This window comes from Micromys minutus (genome assembly GCF_963924665.1).
Source record: "Micromys minutus genome assembly, chromosome: X".
In the NCBI taxonomy this organism is placed as follows: domain Eukaryota; kingdom Metazoa; phylum Chordata; class Mammalia; order Rodentia; family Muridae; genus Micromys; species Micromys minutus.
This window is the reverse complement of record NC_137970.1, coordinates 51812473-51834116: the sequence shown is the minus strand read 5'-3', so window position 1 is coordinate 51834116 and position 21644 is coordinate 51812473. Positions and strand designations below refer to the sequence as shown.

Sequence of the window (21644 nt, the reverse complement as noted above, 5' to 3'; positions counted from 1 at the left end):
ACTAATTTGGTTTCTAACTTTGCAAAGAAATTAATAGCACATTGATTTTAGCTACTGTCTACTTTGCTGCTCTTGAACTCTCATTTGAACTCAAGTGCAATAGCCATTTTCAGTGACATTATATTAAATACACTGTCCAAGGTCTTGCCTACACACCCTTCACTTTTGTTCCACCATTAAAGGAACATGAGCAAAAGTCCTTTCCCCACTACAGCAAAGTATAAAATGAAGTAAGATGCCCATGGGCACAGAGAGTTCTATAAATGAAAACACCATATTTTCAGCTGCTAGGAAAACAGATGCCTAGCTGTTAGCAGTGTGATGCCAGAGGGTGGTTGACTGGAAAGGTAAGACAGAAAAGCAAAGTCAAGACTTACTCCAATGGTATGGATAATATCTCTGGGACCAATAATTTCTGGATCATATTTAATATGTGCTTTGTTAGTTGCCAAGGCCACTGAGCAGTAGAAGATCCCTTTACGTTTTGTGAGAGTTGACTCAATTTTATGGACACAGGAAGCACAGGTCATTCCTCTCACCTGTTAAAAACAAAGCTTTTGTTACTAAAAATATCCCTTTTCTTCTACGAAAATTTAGTACTACTAAATAAAAGGACTACTATAACAAAGGATTGTCTTACAAGGTTTTATCTGTGCAGTGAGAATACTTTTGATAGGATTAGAATTCTGATCTTATGAGGGAGTGCCACCTGGAATGGAGCTGGGGATTCTCAAGATAATGAAAAAGATCTAGAACTGGTTCTGAAGATAACTGGACTAAACCAAGCACAGACTAACAGCCACGGTGTAGCATTTTTTCAATGAGTGTATTATGAAGTGTATGAGTTATATCTTATCTTGGTAATATTTAACAAAGAAAAAAGAACTATTTTTTGTTGTGTACATGTATGGTGTATATGTATATGTATTCATGTACGGGGGATTTGTATGTGTGTGCATCCATATGCATGTATGCGCAGGGACAAGAGGCTGAAATTTGATATCTTCCTTAATTGCTCTATTATTTCCTGAGATTACTGAGGCAGCATCTCTAGCTAAAAACAAAACTCATTTTTTTCTGGCTTCCAAGGGCACCCAATACATGTGGCATATATTCAAGCATGTGTTTGTGTGTGTGTGTGTGTGTGTGTGTGTGTGTGTGCTTTCGAGAGTTAACTGTTAAGCCATCTATCTGTACAGTCCATTAAAATATTTGAAGTAAACAGAGGGATGTCTCAGGAGTTAAAGAGTACTTGCTGTTCTTACAGGGGACCAAGTGTATGGACTCACAACTGCCTGTAAGTCCAGCTCCAAGAAACCTGACATCCTCTTCACCCACATGTGTATAAATACAAACATTTTAAGCAAGTAAATACCTCGCAAATTCCTCCATTAAAAAAAAAAAAACTTTTTTAAAAATCTGTCTTACTCAATTTGTTTTTCCAGGAAGCATTTATTGAAAACCAAGTAGGAGGAGTCTTGATAGCAGCCAGCTGTGTGGCGTTACTACCCATTGCGCTCCCTTCTTTTCCTTCGCATTGTATGAATGAACCATGGAGCAAACCAACTGTGTGGCCACTGCCTATCACAGAACAAAGAATCCATTTAGAGCCTGGACTCTAGAGTACTTATCATTTCTCCTGTGATAATTCTTGGAAATATCCCATGCAACAAGAATGTCTGCCCTGACTGTAGGTCAATGAGAGCGAAACCCTTCTTCCTGGAAAACATTTCTTGGAGAGCAGCAGTGTCATTATTTCAGGAAGTAGACACAAGCTCTCATTCCCAAGCAAAAAGCTACCTCCAATTAATAACCATTCACAAGGGAAAAATTAGTTTCTGTAAGAGTCTTGCTGAATATAAACACCCTTAAGCATGGGCCCAATGCCTAGCCGTAGATGTCCAACACAAAACTAACTCAAAAGTAGGTTTGGACACTGGTTGTCTCATATCACTTTGTTTGGACATTTTTTTAACCTTACTGTTTTTTTCCAGTACATTAGGGTTTCTGATTTTGTGGGTCTGTGTGTATGTGTCTCTCCCCCGACCCCGTGTGTGTGTGTGTGTTTGTGTGTGTGTGTCCGTCTGTCTGTCTGTGCATGTGTATGCCTTTCTTATGCTCTTAGTTTCTTTTTTCTTACTTGTTCATTTTGTTTTACCCTTCTTTGTCTATCTTTTCTATTTGCCTGTCTGTTTTCTTCAGAGAGAAGGGAGTTGGAAGTATGGGAGAAGATGATGAAGGGAAACCATAATCAGAATATATTGTATGAAAATGACTATTTTCAACAAAAAGTAAATACACTTTTTATTTCTAATTCATTAGTTCTTTGAGAATTTATACAAGGTATTTGAACATATTAACCTCTCCCACAGCTCTTCTTACATCCCCTTCCTTTACCCAACTTTTTGTGTTCTCTTGGTCTTTTTTTAACCCATCAGGTTCAATTTCTTTTCTTTGCATGAGAGTTACTTCGGTACACAGTTGTTTTATCTTTGTCTTTTATTCCCCTCCCTTCCTTTTCCTTAAGAAAGTGTTTTACTATGTAGTTCATGCTGGCCTCAAACTCCCAGGAATCCTGCTGTCTCTGCCTCCTAAATGCTGGGATTATGAGCATGAACAACCATACCCCACTCTTCTTAGTACATTTATTTACATGTGGTGTTCTTTCCCGAGTCAGTCTCTACTTCACCCTGTGAGTCACAAATGTCTATCATCAAACTTATCAGCAAGCACCTTTACTGGCTGAGCCAGCTTGCTTTTTAGTCTTACATTCTATGCTTGAAGAGTACCATTAAGTCATAGCCTTCAATCTTCCAGTTTCCTTCATATGCTGAATTTTCCAAGTTTTCTGTGAAAGCCTCCCCAAGTTTCTATTGGAAATTTACTAAACATACAAAAGTTCCTACTTACAACAAGTTCCAAAATGCCATTGCCTTCCCCAGCATTTTCCATCACCATAGCTCCAAAGCCAAGCTCTCGAATAAATTCTGCTATCACTCGTGGTTGGATAACAGCTGGGTTGTATCTTACTTCCGCCTTGCCAGCCATTAGGGCTACAAGTACAGAATATATTCCTGGGAACATCGATAAGAAAAACAAGGCAGGTAATAGTTTTTTTTAACGAATAATGCTAAAACTACTTTTCATAGTTTTCATTTCATTGCAAAAGAAAGGATGAAAGGATTTGCCAAAACTTACTACTCGATGTTTTATACAAGTCTTAAACCCAAACAACTTAAAAACTGTTTTAAATGGTGACCTTAGTTCTTTAAAATTATTATAAAAAATTTTATACATGTACATGGAAAATCGGATGTACCATCACTAAGCTTAAAGAATTATTATCAACTCAGCTGTTTATGTTCAAGGCCAGAGCTCACTAAGCAGCCCTAACTGGCCTGGAAACTGCTAAGTACATGAGGCTGCCCTTGGAGGAGAACTCACAGGACTCTGCGGGCCTCTGTGTTCCGGGTGCTAGGATTGAAGATATACACCATTATACTTGGCTCATCTTTTAAATTTTGTTAGAGACAGAAACTTGCTGTCACTCAGGCTAACAAAGAACTCCTAGATACGAGCTGCCTTCCTGCCCTCCAAATGGCCATAGCAAATGGGTCCTATTTCTCTAAATTCTTACTGATTCCACACCCTGCCCTCTACCCATAAGATGCTGAAGCAAACTCCAAGCATCTTATCACTTTGTGTTAAAATCTTTAAATGTGCATCTCCAAAAGATAGACTTTATACAATCAAACTCAATATCATAAAACATTTGCTTAGTAGTATGAGTGATGTCCAATTACACACCACATAAGCATCATTTTCACATCTAAAACTATTTTCTTAAACCTACTAGTTTACACAAGTTTCTGTCTAAATTAGGATCCAAATAAGATCTATGTATTGCAATAAGACAAATTTTTATATCGAAGAAAGAAAGCACTTTTAGAAACTAATCAAACTTGTGCTGGGATCTAGCTCAGTTGGAAGACTGCTTGTCTAGAACACAAGACCCTGACTTTCATCCCCAGCATCCCATAGGGCACAGTGGTACATGCCTGTGATCCTTGAAGGTAGGAGGATCAGGAGTTCACAACTATCTCTGGCTACATAAAGAGTTTGAGGCCAGCCTGATCTACATGAGATCCTGTCTGGAAAAACAAACAAACAAACAAACAAACAAACAGCTAATTGCCTTCCTAAGAAAAAGAAATCTATACACTTGGGAAGTCACTGTAATTAGAGTCAAGAATATAAGAATATATCAATATACACACGACATAGTATTGTCAAATGACAGCCAGTTAAAAATTCTCAAGTTTTACAATCTCATACTAATGTCAAAAGGTACAACAGAACTTCTTTATAAAGCAAATGAGTTCACCTCTAAACAAAATGTTGTTTCAGATGCAAACTTTTGTTAAAAATTTCTACTTCTCTAGGCCAGCTAACTATAGCTATGACAGCCAGGAAGATAATTACCATCACACAGTAAAAGTGTCTCTTTCTAGGAATCTATGGTACTTGGAAGATACCTAAGAAATTAGGACCAAGAATTCATAGATCTAAGTCTAGCTTGTTGGTTGGTGGTTCAGTCCCTCAGATATGGGGGTCAGGGGGAGGGTGTTCTCACTCTCTCAGAGAAGGGGAAGGGGAGTAACTGTGGAGTGGAATCAGGAGGGGAGCAGGGATAGGAATGTAAAATGAATAAATAAATTAATTAGTGGGAAAAAGAAAAAAAATCCATCCATCGGTCAACTCTGAAGTCTGATCAGTTCAGAGAGAGCGTCAGTATGAAGAGATGTGAAGGACCAGGTGTGGGGTACACCTTTAGTTCCAGCATGCGGGAGAATTTTGTGAGCTCAACAAGAGTCTGGGCTCCAGATCGAGTTCCAGAGAGAGAGAGACAGACAGAGAGAATATGAATATAGATGATGTAGAATAAATCTCTGTGCTTCTGTGGAATATCCTTAGTAGACTGGCAAAAAAAAAAAAAAAACAAAATATAACATTCAAATTCCAAAATGCATTCATTTTAATTTTAACAAATCCTCTCACATAGCAGGAGCTCTTTTCCATCTCAAGGGAGATAGTGGGAATTACACATAAACTTCTCACAGGCCAGGCATGGTACACACTGCCAATTAGGTATGCTGTGCCAAAGCTCCACTCTTAGAAGCTTTGGGCTCTTTAAGCAATGCAACATAGACTTAGTGAGGAAAGCGCATTACTGCTTACTTACATGAGCTAAGGCCGACAGTGTTAAGTGAGAGGTGGTAAGGAGGACAGTGGGGAATTAAGAGAGGATTAACAAACAACAAAATGGGGGTTAGGAATGTCACTTACTATCCAGACAGTTGTTTAGCTTTCACAAGGTCCTGAGAAAACAGTTATAACTGGCATCAATAGTTTGGGGTAATATAGAAATTTCCTTTTCACGAGACAAACAGGAACTGTGCAAGTTTTCTCTGAGCTCATTTGCTTAGCAACATTCATTTATTCTCTCCCTCCCTTCTTCCCGTTTCTTTTTTAAGACAGGATCTCAGCATGTAGCCCCGGCTTTACAGAGCAGGCTGTCCTCAAATTCACAGAGATCTGTCTGCCTCTGCCTCTCTTTTACTTTTTAGTGAACCAAGCAAAGCCTTGACTGTATATCCAGTCCAGTAGGGGCTGAAACAAACAATGCATAAATAACTGAATGCAGATACCACAATAAACCAATGTTCATAAAAAATAAACTTCTGGCCTTACTATAAAAGATGGTATACTAATTATACTTTATTTCCTCAACTGTCAGGATATGCTTGCCACATTAATCCTTGCTTCCTTATTCAGCCCTTGTGAGGGACATCTATCAAGACATCTAGGGCACACTAAGTACTAAACCTAAGACTTTGGTCTCATTAAACATAACCATATATTTATATGGTTAACTAAGCTACTATGCTATATTGATATATCTATAAACTGTGTATAAATTTATAAACTAAAACACCCGAGCAACTACAGACAACTGTGGTGCTGATTTTCAAAGGTATTGTAATCTGAGATTAAAATTCACAATACTTGGCAACATATCTTACAAGAAAAGGTCAGAGGTCAGATTGTTAGAGGTGACAGTATATACAAATATGGTCTGGCCCTGGTGTTTAATCCAAATAAGACAAAACCTAATTTATTCATTATCACTTTTAAAAACAGCTTTAAAACAAAATGTAGTTTCTCAAAGTCTATTATAGTCATGGTTACAATAGTAATGCTATGTATTTCCTTCTGCTATAAAGTTTTCAGTCAATTTCACTGACACTAAATGATCATAAAAGAAATAACACTAATAAAAACTTGCAGAAATTCAGGCTAGGGGTGTACTGAGCATCAAGGGTGACCCTTAGGAAATCTTGGGAAGAGTGCTAAGCATGACCACAAAACACAGATGGGAAAGAATCTGGAGATTAGACATAAAGACAACAACACTAAGAGTGTCTTACCTTCTTCTCGCCTTAAATTCCGTTCAATGTTTGCTACACACGAAGCACAAGTCATTCCTGAGACCTGGATGTAGCACTTGTTCTGAACTTGTGCCATCACGTTTTCTGGCTCATTAGTTGAGGGCAAAAGAGGTGTTTCCAGTGAGGGCTGAGCTATCACTACCAGTGGCTCTTTCATGTCTGCTGGAAAGATAAAGGGTCATTTCATTTATTCTCCAGCTACCATCTTGTCATATGTCACAGTCCACACACCTCCAGGCCTACCAACCCATTTCGTGAAAATCAGCAAAGACCAAGAAGCCCTCAACAAATACATTGCTATTACCTATTTCCAACACTGACTTTGAATTTCTTTACTGTCCACCTCAGAAGGTCCCAAGAAAATCTGACCCAAGTGACCCATAAATAAAAAAAATAGTTATGTTTGATTCTTCTAGACATTATCTCTAAACCCAACCCCAATAGAGACTAACTGGTTACTAGACAGTTCTGGTGCTTGTATTTAACTAGCATATCATGCTGACAATTTCACCCTGGCATCAAAGGAATCCCCCTTTATCTATGGGAGATACTTTTCAGTGGGTACACAAAAATATCAATAGCACTGTCACCCTATGTGTAAATGTATACATATATGTATGTATATATGTTTGTGTGTGATACAGTTTAATTTACCAATGAGGCATAATAAGCATTCAACAACTGATAATAAAATAGAATAATTATAACACCACACTATTAACCGTTGAGCCATCTCTCCAGCTTTCTCACATAGCTTTTTGTACAATGTATGTACAAAATATACAATCACATACATTGTATAAAACCATAACTACCATGTTGGTCTGCCTCTGAGTCTGGTTTTTGTTGGTGTTGCTGTTTGTTTTTTTTTTAATTTCTCTGTGTAATTGTGGCTGTCCTGGAATTTGCTTTGTAGAACAGGCTGGCCTCAAACTCAGAGATCTGCCTGTCTCTTTCTCATGAGTGTGGATGCACCATGATGCCCAGCTGTGCCTTTAAACTTTTAGGCTCCTTGGGCATTGTTTACACTCACATGACTACTGCCATAGGGCTCATAAGAAGTGGAATTTCAGCCAGGTATGGGAGTGAATGCCCTTAATCTCAGCATTGGGGTAGAAACAGGTGCCATCTCTGTGAGTCCAAGGACAGTCTGGTCAATATAGTGAGATTCACATCAGCAAGGGCTACATGGTAAAACTCTTTCACAAAAAAAGGTGACACCTCAGTGACTGAATCATTTCTTGTTTCTAAAAGCCAAATGAAGAAACAAAATAGGAATAAAAAATATTAAAGAAATCAAAGAAAAGGTGATGATTACCTGGCAAGGCAGCATCAAATCCCATGTCTTCAATTGCTTCTCGCAAGGTTTCTGGAGAGGTTAGTAGAGGATCATATTCAACAGTCCCTGTGCTATTTGCGAGGGAAACGTGGATGGATTTTACACCTGTCTTTTTTGATATTACACCCTCTATAGACTGCACACAAGAATTGCAAGTCATGCCATTAATGTTTATCACAACTTCTTGGGTCAGAGGCTGGCTGACTATGTTCAAAGGCATCTTTTGAAGAGACGAGCTGGAGGGAGAGCTGGAGGTACATTCAACTTCACTTGCAATGCTAACTCTGTATTGCCCCGGTGAAACCGCCTCGATTGCTTTTCTCAGCATTTCTGGAGTGACTAAGCTTGCGTTGTACTTTACAATGGCTGACCTATTCTCTAAAGAAACTACTATACTGCTTACATACTGGAGTGTAGATAAAGCACTTTCAATATTTGACACACATGATTTGCAGTGCATGCCCTCTATGATAAATGTGGTTGTTGAATCACTGGGATAGGAGGGGCTCTTTGGCTGAGATCCTTCTGAAGATTTCACTGGTGTGTTCTTTAGGCGCTCAACATCAATGGCTCCCAATTTGAGGTACTTTGGCTGTTTTTTTATGAAGGCTGGGAAACCCGCAGCTTCAATCTGCTTCTTTATTTCCTCTGCTGTGATTAGATGAGGCTGATAAACAATAGTAGCTTCTTGGTTGTCTAGGGACACTAGTTAATAAAGAGAAACATAAATAAGCTAGTTATTCCTGGTCCACTTCAGAGTCAATCGTTCTTTCTCTCTCACTCTTCTCAATACTTTCCCTTAAATACTCTTATGCTTTTTAGAAAATGGGATTGACATATTTTGGAAACAAGCAAACAACATGACCACAGCTCCTATGGTCTTTATGTTTCTGCATCACGCCAGTACAAATAAATTAGAGGTAAAAAATACCCAGGGCAGGCTGTTCAGGAAACCTGAACTCCACAAATCACAACTACAGTGCCTTTCCTGGTAAACTAAAGTTCAACTCTCATAACCTTTCATTATAATCATTAACTTCACTGACATTAAACCTGGGAATATGCTACACCTCTAGCTTTAATAAAGCAGGAAGCAATTCTAGGCCCTAGGCCCATGGATTTGAAACTCATGATTGGGAAGAAAGCAAAATGTTTAAAGATCAAAACAAAGAACAGCTTTACAAAACGAGCAAAAACAATAAACAGATAGACAGGTAGATAAATGCACCCGATAAATTACCTTTAATGCGCTGTACACCTTGTAGCTTTCCAACTTTTCCTTCAATGGTGCTAGTGCATGAATGGCAGGTCATCCCTTCCACTTTCATCTTCAGCATGACTTCCCCTGCCTGAGGCGTGCTGTGCTCTTCACAAGTTCCTGACTTTTTCTCCTGAGTTCCCATGTCTAAGCTAAGGTCTGGGACCAGCTCCACGATCTGACTGGCGCTCACCACAGATGGGATTATGGTGACTACTGCACTTCTTTGCTGTGGGGAAATCTTAACGCCAGTCACACCCTTGGTCTTGAGCAATGTGCTTTGGATATGGTCCCATGGCAGAGCCAGTGGAGCAGTGACAGTCAGAAACACGGTATTGGTTAAGACAGGGAGAGGGTTAGCATTGTGGAGAAGAGCATCAAAGCCCATGTCATCGATGGCTTCTTGGAGGGTCTTTGGAGTCTGAACTTTAGGGTCATAAATAATGGTTGCACTTTTTTCTTCAAGTGAAACCTTTGGGGAAGAAATTTCAGAAGTTAGTTTAACTCAGCTGTATGACACAGGAATTAAGACAATCAATCATCAAGAACCACACTCTCCTGAGCCATTCCACGTTCCAATGCCTAGCTCCAGACACTTAGTTCACATACCAGCCTTTCCTGTTAAGTGTAGCTCTCACTTCTCAGCAAAGAGGTTTCTTTTCTGCAGCAGATGAAGGCTATTCATAAAATCCTATACAACTGCTCAAAATGAGAACCATGAGGTCCACAACTGGTACATCTACAACACGAAGCCTACACCTAAAACTCAGGGAATATTGCATAAGAGTGGGTTAAATCTTTAGAGCCAAAGGACCATCATCCATGAAACCACTACAATATGATTGTCTAAACAAGACCTGTGCAATGACAATATTAATTAACATACTAGTGTGGATAGAAAAAAAATCTCAGAGTTCTACCCCCAGATGCAGAGATACATCCAGCTACTTGCTGCAGAGAGATGGAGGATCAGTCTTCTCTAGGGATGGTGATCATCCCAAAACATATGAACAACAGTAAATGGACTAAGAAGTGTGTGTGTGTGTGTGTGTGTGTGTGTGTGTGTGTGTGTGTGTGTTTCTAATGCTAAGGTGCTGTTCCCCAAGTTGGTTCTTGATCTATCAGTAAAGAAGCCATGGGCCAATTGCTGGGCTGAAGAAATAGGTGGGATTTCTGGGTATGTAAAGGTAAGCAAGACAGGCACAAGGGAGGGAGAGAGAGGGAGAGGGACAGGGGAGAACACGCACCATGCTTCTTAGAGAGAAAAGGTGCCCAGCCATGTGAGATCTTGGATGCAGTAGCCACAGGCTGCTCCTACAAGGAGGTGGTTAGGGGTGTTGAGCAGGGGCTAGATATAACCAAGCAACTAAAGTTGAGGGCAGGTGGAAAGTTGTGGAGCTAAGAGTATTGATAAAGGCACGCTTCTCCAGGATATAAGTAGTGCCCAGCAACTGTGCCAAAAAGGCAAGTTGAAATTGAACAACTGTGTGTGTCTGTGGTTTTTATCCAATATATCTGAGTGGGAGCTGGAAGCCGGGTCCATGCCTGGAGCTTAGGCAAGGTAACTAAAACTACATGTAACATGTATATGTGCGAGAACTTGTAGCAATAATAAAGAAGAAAGCATGAATTTAGGGGAAGTTTAGGGAGACACGGGAAGAATTGGTGAGGGGAGAGAAAGAGATAAAAATGAGTTAAATTCTACATTCATATACAAAATATCAACAAAATAAATTTTAAAAATAAAGTGAATTTTAAGAAGAGAATATCAATGAACATTCAAGAATAAAATAAATAACAGCACTAGAAACTAGTTAGTGGTTTGTCTGTGAAATTTTCACCTTTCCTCTCTCATTGGAAAGACACACAAAATGTCTTGTCTTCCTAAAAGAGCAATGTGTGAGCTCCATGTGGTACCAGTCAGTCTTGTGAAGTATGTGTACTAACATGTGCACACTAGAATTTCATAAGAGAAAATAGACTATATTTTCTTATATCTTGTCATAAATTATATGTGTCACATTATACCTATTTAAAAGGTTATAGAGGTAATGAGACTACTATAGAAAATGAAAGGTAGGGTTGGAGAAATGATTCAGTACTTAAGAGCATCTGCAGTACAATCATGAGGACCAGAGTTCATATCCCAGCACCTACATAACAATCCAGGCATCTTGCATATATCTGTTACTTTAGTTCAGAGTGGAACAGAGACAAGAGGATTATTGGGGCTTGCTGGGTTCCATTGCTGAGAAAAATCTAAGAAAAAAAATCCCTCAAAAGTGAAAGGGAGAAGGTGAGAGATGAGGATACAAGGTAATATGAAATCTATTTTTTAAAAATGTTAATTAAAGGATGAAAGTATAGCTCAGTGGTAGAGCAGATGATTTGCAAACACAAGACCCTGGATGTAATGCCCTAGATATACTTCCCAGCACCAACCCAAAAACACTGGGGTAGGGGAAGGACATGCATGCCCTATTATCTTCTAGGGTCTTTATAAATAGGAAAAAGCTCTTTGTAGCATAAATGAGTTATAAAATAAATGTAAGCAAGGAACAGCTAATATTTACCAAGCATACGTGCTAGGAAATGGGATTCTTAGGGCCCAATCTGAACATGACACACTCACATGGATCAACACTGGGACAGAGAATATAGAGAATGTGGTTAACCATTAATCCCTGAGACTACAGCTCAAAAAAGGCTCCTTAGAGGAAATAATACATACTAAAAAACAAATGGATTCATGACATGAGGAAACTACAGACAGATGGAAGAACAAACGTAGAAAAGTATGATAGCCTGGGGATGAAAGAATTGTTCTGTTATGAGGTCTTAAGTCAATAATAGTTTGTACTTCACCTTGGTCATAATAGAGTGCCATGGAAAAGTTACACAAGGGAAGGCATGATATCTGTATTTTGGATAAGAATCATTGCAGAAGCAGGATAGCAGATGATGAGGTGGCTGGAGAAATACCAACTAGGATACTATTCTAATTGCAACAACAGCATAATACAACCTCTGAATTAAGACATGGGCATGAGGAAAGGGGGAAAAGTGGCAGCTCTAAGACATGCTTAGCAGATACAGAATCAGATAAATGGTAAGGACACTGAGTAGGATGATTTTTAGTTCTCTAGTTTGAGCCAGTGGTGTTAAATGGTATGAGAGGGGAGGGAAACAAAAAGTACTTAGAAGATTAGAAGAGAAAGAAAAGATAAACGATTAATTCAGTGCTAGAAATGTTCATTTTGAGATAGCAGCAGAATAATGTGCCACCGACAGTTAAAATATAGGTGCCATTATTACTCCCAATACAAAGCTTTGTTTCATACAACACAAAATGCAAGAAACTAAAGTAATTTAGAGTAGAAAAATCTTTTAAATCCTCTGTGATTAATCTACTGTTAAATATTCTGTTTAATTTTTTTCTTTAGATTTTAAAAATGTGTTTGGGTGTTTTAGCTGCATGTATATCTGTGCAAAATGCATATGCAGTATCAAAAGAAACCAGAAAAGCTCGGGCCACAGTCACACCCTACCTATAAATTGTGCCATTTAATAATATGGACTTTTTTAGTATATAATAATTAGGATTTTCCTTTAATTGTTTTTTTTATTTTTCCATTAATATCAGAGTTCTATGCTTGATAGTCATTTTTATTTTTGTGAATGTTATTGTCACTGAATAGTATAGGTTCCCGTCTTGGTGAGTACAAAAGCTAAAACAAGAATGGACAAAACATAAAGGCATGGAGAAAGAATTACTACTTAAGCAGTGAATGTGATTGTGGCATTATTTCCAAAGCATTGCTTGCCTGTTACCAAGGAAGCTTGGGGCTATTTTTTTTTAACTTAGGAAGCTTAAATATTTTTATACAGAGGCTAGCCCATTGTTGAGCATGCTCATTTAAGCAGAATATTCATTACTGTGTTCAGTTTAAGGCCATAATTTAAGAAGGAAAGATAATAGACAAACATTGTGTCATACTTAGTCTAAGATAGTGGAACACATGTTCAAAAGGTTAGGACAAGGAATGCCTCTGGGCATGTTCAGTTTATATCATCAGGTTTTAGCTGCAAAGAAGATAACTGAATGTTCCTGCCCTACGTACGGGCTCTCAGAAATGGATGTGAAGATTCATTAAACGCCAGCAGCAGCAGCAGTAAGCAGCACAGTGTGACCATTCCTGAAACCTCCCTGTATTTACTGCCTAACCCCAGGGGACCATAGGCCCCAACAACCAGTGACCTACCTAGTCTACTTCTCCTATAGCTAGGCTGTCTAAAGTACCTTAACGTCTTTTCTTTGCAACACTTGAGATTACCGGAGGTCCTTTCACAGGCTAAGAAAATATACTATGCTACACATGCGTTTGTTTCCTTAATCAGAATGTTCTGGGCCTCAGATGAGTGAGACTAAAAGAGATCTATTCATTAACATGAGGAACTGCATTGATAGTGGCTACCATTCATTATATTGTATCTTTTGTAAAGCTCTATGTCTATAAACTATCATATGAGAAAATATTTGTTTTAATTTTTGTATTATTTCATTTTATATACATGGGTGCTTTGCCTACATGTAGCTCTGTGCCTTTAGAGGGCATTGGATTCCCTGGAACTGGAGTTACAAATAAGGTTTTGAACTGCCATGTGAGTAATGGGGATTGAACCAGGGTCCTCTGTAAGAGTAGCAAATACTCTTACTGAACCATCTCTCCAGCCCCACCAAGCTTTGTGTGTGTGTGTGTGTGTGTGTGTGTGTGTGTGTGTGTGTGTGTGTGTGTGTATTTTGTCTACATGTATATCTGTGCACCATGTACATGTGTAGTTCCCATGGAGACAAGAAGATGATGATGGAAAAGGAGTTACAGAGAGTTGTTAGCTGCAATATGGTGCTTGGAACTGATTCTTGGTTCCCTAAAAGAGGAGTCATTGCTCTTAGTCATCTTTCTAGATTCTGTATGTTATCTTTTGGTCTAGGCTGCACTATAATTTTCACTATAGCCCAGGCTGACCTTGAACTCACAATCTTCCTACCTTATCCCCCTGAATACAGGAATAAATGGAGTGAATCACCATGCATAGCTTTTATTTCTCTGCTTTTTCATGAAAAATGTTATATGATATAATCTAAAAACCAATATAAATTATTTTCCCATTTCTGTTTTGGATCATTTACGCTAGTGTTCTTTTCTAAAACTAAAAACAAACAAACAAAATAACTAGTCAATTAGAGTTATCTGAGCCCTAGGAACTTCTGTGCCATGATCACATTCCAATTTTTTTGGTTTTATTTTGTTTTTTTTTGTGACAGGGTTTCTCTGTGTAGCCCTGGCTGTCTTGGAGCTCACTCTGTAGACCAGGCTGACATTTAACTTGAAGATCTGCCCGCCTCTGCCTCCTGACTGCTGGGATTAAAGGTGTGCACCACCATTGCCCAGCCATATTTCAAATGTTTATCAAATGCATTATCAGTTAAGAAACCTAAAGAAATAAAAAAATTAATTTCATTAAAATATGCAAAGGGGGCTAGAGAGATGGCATAGTTAAGGGCACTATCTGCTCTCCCACAATATGTGGAATGATGCCCAGAACCTACATGATGGCTGACAACTACCTGTAACTGCTGTTCTAGGGCATTCCTGAGCTCGAGGAAACCCTATCTCAAACAATAATAATAAATGAAAAGGAATATTTCCCAGTGTTATTCATACTGTAGACAAGAAGATACAACCTTATTTAGTTACTTCTATTTCTGTGTTTTGAAGCTTGACAGGCAAGCTTAGCACAGATTACTTTTGGGGTGTTGGTGGTATTAGCACTCAACTGACAATAAAGAGACTGTAGAAACCTCATGTTTCAAAGGAAGCAAAATTTCCTTTGGAGAAAAAGGTCACACAATAGGCCAGAATCATCACAGGACAGTTCTTAGGGCCAAAACCTTGGGTAATAAGTTGGCATTTATTTACCTAGTGAATATTTACTGAGTTACCATTATGTGCCTGGCATTTTGCTGGCTGCTAGAGACACAATGGTGAGCAGGCAAGGCTGTGGACTGGAAATGGCTGGTAGCAGTGCCATTCTATGCCTGAGCAGCTCTCCTTTCATACATTCCTCTCACCCCTAAATAACCTGCTCCAACTCCCCACACTGTACCAAAGTTACTACAGAATTTTTCATTAGGAAACAATGCTGGGATTTGCAATCCCATAAGAACAATACCAACCAACCAGATCTCCCAGGGACTAAACCACTATCCAAAGAGTAGAAATGGATGGATCCATGGCTCCAGCTGCATGTGTAGCAGAGGATGGCCTTGTTGGGCATCAATGGGAGGAGAAGCCCTTGGTCCTGCCAATGCTTGATGCCCCAGTGTGAGGGAATGTCAGGGTGGGGAGGCAGGAGGGGATGAACACTGTCATAAAAGCAGGGGGAGGGGTTGGGGAAATAGGGTAAAGAGGGGAATCCAGGAAAGGGGATAACATTCAAAATGTAAATGAAACATATCCAATAAAAAGGAAACAATGCTGTTGTTTTTATTTTCAGAGAAACTATTTTCCATTGAGTCAAGTCCCTTTGAATGTAATCAGAACAGCCTACAGATTATGAGCACAGGAAGCACTAGAGACTGAGTATAAACTGGTTAGAAGGCAGTAATGGGAGAGAACAAAGGAAAGCAAACTAATGGAACTCTGTGATCTTAGCAACAACAGGTGCAGTGGCACCCACCTGCAGACAGAAGGGGCACAGCTCCAAGGTCATCCTTTACTACGTGTCGAGTTTAAGGCTACCCCCAACACCAATACCACCATGTAAAGAGGGGGTGATTGTCCATATAATTTATATTAGTACTTACAACTTTTTTTCACAAAGTAAGCTATTTGTAAATTGAATAATTTGTCAAATCCCATTCTAATAGATTTCAATTGCTTCATAAATATACAACAAATGCATAAATATTCATGTAAAAATCCAAGTGCAGCAGTAAAAAAAGAAATATACCATTTCTCTACTGCTAGGCTTTTATCTTGGAATTGACCTTTTTTGATCTTTTGCACAAAGTTCAGAAACTAAACTTCTTTGAATAAATGACAATGTCTTTGTGGATTATAATTACTCATTAATATTTATTTTTGAAGATTTATTTGTTTTTGTTTATGTGCCTGTTGGTCTGGCATTATATGTATGTGCTCCATATATATGACTGATGTCCAGAGAGTCCAGAAGAAGGCATCAAATTTTTTGAACCTGTAGTTACAGATGGTTGTGAGCTGTCATATGGGTGCTAGGAAATGAACTCTGATCCGCTACAAGAACTCTAATATTTATAATAATCAGAATGTTGTTTCATTCTAATATACATAGTGTTGGTAAGAGGTCATCAGTTTGAAAAACAATTAGTGCACGTGCTCCCTTTTAACAAAAACTTTAAGTAATCCTAAGATGAACAAGGGATGTGTTTATTGAACCACAGGACTTTAGTAACTGCTAGCACTTGCAGATCCTTTTCTGGCATGTGCATCATGTGTAATGCATATGTATTTATGTGTTCCCAGTTGTGAGAGCACACATTTGCAGGTACATTTCCTCATGTGTGGGTGGCAGCTGCTGCCACTGCCGTCCTCCATCCCTCGCCACTTCACCTTACACCCACCTGGCATTTACATGCTGCAAGGAATCCAAACTCTGGTGCTCTGGCTCTCCTGCTTGTGCAGCAAACACTTTATGCACTGAGTCGTCTCCCCCGCTCCCCAGGAGATCACTGTTAAGGGCTACTCTATATAAGGAGAGTAGACTACACTTAAATGAGTAAAGGGGGATCATACTCTGAAAGTTAGCATTCTAAGTTCCAGGTTAATAAGGCATTAACCTTTGCAGCCATTCAATTCTCGTATCTAACAAAATTGGATTTTACATTCCCACTTCAAAAAAGCCAAACAATCACAGAGAAAAATCTTCACATTATCTGCCCATGTTATGTTTCCTTTGAACAGACCGCTGGGGTAATTTAATTAAACTTCAGGTTAATCCCTTTAAAGTCTACTGTGATAGCTCTAGCAGGACAAATCAGAATATTAAACTCAATGACAATACAATTTCAGACAAAATTCCCAAAATGAATTTAAACATTAAAGCTAAAAAGGCAAATAATGACATTCCATTTATTTACGAATTCGAGACTTCCTGGCTCTCTACTCTCTTTGAAAAGCTTCAATGTCTTCTACTGCTGTCTGATTCAGTAAAGTAGCCTCACTCGTTCCAACATCACAACTTGGTCACCTCATTCCAAACACTAGCAAGGGCTCCTTGACTTGATCCGAAATTTGTTCTCCCAAATGTTTTTAAAATTGGCTTCACAGAAGCTGAGGACATAGGCCAGCGCTAGAGGGTCTGTCTGGGCTGTGGAAGGCCCTGCATCACTTACACAGAAAAAGACCCTGATGACAGAGGAAGAAGCATATCCACTCTCAGAGCCTCTGACACAAACAATTGAAGGCACCTTCTCTAAGGGAAAAAAACCATAATACTACAAATAAACGACAAGTTATAAACTTCTTTTAAATATTTTTACTACATGTGTGAGCAAGACGAGAGAGAGGGAGAGAGAGAGAGAGAGAGAGAGAGAGAGAGAGAGAGAGAGAGAGAGAGAGAGAACACAAATTATAAACTTTCCAAAGATAGTCAGGTACAGTGGTAGATATCTTTAATCCTAGCACTAGAAAGAAAGAAGCGGGTGGATCTCTAAGGCTTGGACTATACTGAGTCCAATATATGAACTATATTGTACTAGACTATATTGAGTTCCAGAGCATTCAAGCTACATAGTAAAAGTCTGTCAAACACACAAAAAAGATGTCACAAGCTTCCATAAAACTAACATTTTAATTAATGATATCTGAAGCACCTCTATAACTAAGTTTCTTTACCTATACTTTCAACTATACAGTTATCTGGTGCTGGTGATTTTATAAATTCATTCTCTGTATAGAAAAACAATTCGAGGGGCTGGAGAGATGGCTCAGTGTTTAAGAGCACTGACTGTTCTTCCAGGGGTCCTGAGTTCAAATCACAGAAACCACATGTGGCTCACAATCATCTACGATGGGATCCTGATGCCCTCTTCCGGTGTGTCTGAAGACAGTGGCAGTGTATTTACATACGTAAATAAATAAATATTTAAAAAGAAAAAGAATTCCATTTTTTTCTTGCAGACTGAATAGTAGTTTCCTCTGTCCTACAATACTGGTGATAGAAAACTGTATCTATCCCTAAGCACCACTAGTCCTAAGATATTTGTTCAGTCATTGTTTGAAAAGTCCTTTCCAGCATTACAATTAAACGTTCATTTTTTATAGTTAGAGGATATTCCTGACTTTCTTTCATACATAAGCTATAATATTTCAGAGCATGTCATAATTCCTTGTGCAGTGACTATTATCTTATACACCCTCTGAGGTAATGTTATTCTTTTACATTTTCATATAAATATTTATATACAATTATATACGTTGACATAAAATTATAGTTTTATATCAGGTCTGACATCTATGTGCTAAGATCCTGGGGGTGGCAGCATAATAGATGGGGAGCCATTCCTATACCATAATTCTTAATAAGACTTCACTAAAGAGGGGGTAGGAGAGATGGCTCAGTGGTTAAGAGCACTGACTACTCTTCCAGAGGTCCTGAGTTCAATTCCCAGCAACCACATGGTGGCTCACAACCATCTGTAATGGAATCTGATGCCCTCTTCTGGTGTGTCTGAAGACAGCTTAATGTACTCACATACATAAAATAATATTTTTTTAAAAAAAGACTTCACTAAAGAGATCCTAGTAAAAACCAACCACCCAAAGCCAAATAGCCTAGTAACCTTAAACTAAGCATATCTCCAACCTGACCACCCCACCCTTAGATCGTTCAAATGCTCATATATACTTCAAGCATTCAACACAAAAGGAACCTCTGTTAAGAGGGAGAAGTGAGGTGGAAAGGACAGTAGTCTATTAAAAAACTTAAAAATTGCTTTTGCAAACTGTACAAAACATGACTGTGGGCATAGCAGAATGTATTTACAATCCCTGCCCTTAGAAGACAGAGGCAAGCTCAAACCCTGCCTTGGCTACACAAAGAGAATCTATATCACGTCTTAGCCGTTTGGCTAAGTTCCAACATAAAAACAAAGTCAGGCAGAGTGAATCAAGCATACAGAAGGTCACAAGTTCAGAGGCAACTTGGGTTATAGTGAGGCCCAGTCTCAAAGCAAAAAAAAAAAAAAAAAAACCAACCACACACATATTCATATGAGCACATCTGACTCTTTCCAGAGTCTTAGAGGGAAGTTAATGCAGACAGAAGCTCTGAAACTAAAGTTTCATTAACTTCACAATAAATCTCTAAGACTAAAGGCTTAATAGTAAAATATTTTCAAAGGAAAGGAAACAAAGGTCACAATGTATCCTATTTCATAAAAGCTTTTGACAGAGCCAGAGGAAAGGTAAAGCTGGAAAAGGCTGATGTATTTTTTTCAAGGTTCAGCAATCAAATTACAAATGTACCCTGGAAAGTGCAGCCTTCAGTATCTGTCACCAAGATTCATATAAATCACTGCTGGTTACCCAAGTGCTTTCATATTACAGCCCCATTCTTCTGCCTTTACTGTTTAATCAAAATGCACTTGCATTTGTCTGACATTAAACAGACCTTATTAGGAGTGAAAATAGAGGTTTTACATCTGAGTGGGAGCACAGGCAGCCTGCTTTGAGAAATAGCAATGTGCTTGAAAATATGAAATAGACTCTCTAGCTGAGAACGGAGAGCTCTCTACACAGGACCCAACTTTCCATCTCCAGCACCACAGAGGGCTGCCTAACATGGTGGCCTATAGTCTTAGTACTTCAAGAGGAAGAGAAGAAGATCAAGAATTCAATGACATCCTCAAAGACTGAGTTTGAGACTGGTATACTTGAGACTCTGCCTGAAGAAACAAGTAGAGGGGACTGAAGAACTAGGTTGAGAGCACTGGCTGTTCTTTCAGAGGACCCAGATTCACTGCCCAGGATCACATTGGGTAGCTCATAACTGCATGTAATTCCAGTTCTAGCCTATTCAACATCCTCTTTCAGTCTCTTCCAGTACATGCTCACATACAGAGCACATTTATACACTCAAGCACACAGATATAAACGAAATAAATGCATGAATATTTTGTTAAGTTGAATCTAGACCTATAGTTATGGATAGATCTTTTAACAAAAACAAATACTCATTAGAGTTCATTAGACTTGGGTTAAAGGTTCTGGAAAAATATCTAAGTTGTCAGTAGACACCAAGTAACTGACTTGAAGAAAACTTAGGTGAGCTAGTATCTGTACTTAAATGGCTTTGCTGCAATTGCAAATACAACTGTAAATATGGCTTCCATTCTGGCTTCCTGGACCAAAGCTACCTTAACTCAAGTGGAGTTAAAACTATTCATTTATAAATAAACCAACTTATTGAAATGAACTCATTTTAAAGCTTTAAGCCTGAAGGATGCAGTCCTTCCTTGCTGACAATCCAAGAAGCATTCACCTAATTTGATAAAGTTATAATTCATAAGTACCATGTAAATATTTTTACAAATTTGGCTATTTGGGGAGAGGGGTGTATTTAGGAAGCCTGTAGCATAGGAAATAAATGAGATAATTACCCCTTACTTCTCAGAGTTTCCAACCTGACTCTCTTGCCAAAGAACATTAAAGCCAGCCATACTAATCCTTACTGGGTTGTTGGTAAGGAATAAAGGAATCAGGCCAAGGTAGAAAATGAATAACCTTAAAAATATTATATCTGAAGTAAGTGAAGATGGCAAGTCCATGCCTAGGCGTCCACACAGATGCCTCGGGGAAGAAAACCTCAGGCAACACAAAACTCAAGACAGGAGTGAAGCTGAAGCATAGCTGTGTGCTTAGCCCGGCAGGACAGTGCTTCCTTCTAGGCTAATACTAAACTGAACCCGGTGTGTTCCATCTGCTCTAACCAAGAATAGGAAAGAGATGGAGAAAAGTACCTACAGATTCCTATTTGGAAAAGGGCAGCCAAATGCACATAAACATTCTCACATGACTCTTGAGTTAAAGAAATTCAAACAGAATCATGATGTACCACTTAGTCAATGTTTTGTGATCAAAACAAAGTGAACAAATCAGTCTGTTCAAGATGCTGAGAAGAACCACGAACAGGGATATTACATAGACAATACAGTATAAATCCTGTATTTCTCTGAGAAACCAAAGCCATCTGACATCCCTGGTGACGAAGTAGTTAAAGATTAGATAAACAGAGACCAGGTAACTATATAATCTAGGGATACACAAAACTTCTAAATCCAATGTGATAGAAATATGCTAATAAAGAGATATGGTGAATCCTCCATTTTAAATTATGTGCTAAATTGGGTATATTTGGACAAAATTGCTAAATTGGACAAAGTTCTCTCTAAAATATTAACATCTGGAAGCTTACACCGTGATACTAACGCTTT

The 21644-nt window shown here is 38.7% G+C and overlaps 1 protein-coding gene across 1 annotated transcript in view; it reads right to left on the bottom strand.

Annotated features, from left to right (window-relative positions):
* ATP7A (ATPase copper transporting alpha) overlaps positions 1–21644 on the bottom strand; it is a 96352-nt gene that overhangs the window by 31085 nt on the left and 43623 nt on the right. The window contains exons 3-7 of the mRNA XM_080911043.1: positions 9089–9578; positions 7828–8553; positions 6489–6671; positions 2911–3074; positions 378–539 (exon numbers count right to left, since the gene is read on the bottom strand). Coding sequence (XP_080767169.1) covers positions 378–539; positions 2911–3074; positions 6489–6671; positions 7828–8553; positions 9089–9578 — 1725 coding nt within the window. The remainder of the gene's footprint in view (positions 1–377; positions 540–2910; positions 3075–6488; positions 6672–7827; positions 8554–9088; positions 9579–21644) is intronic.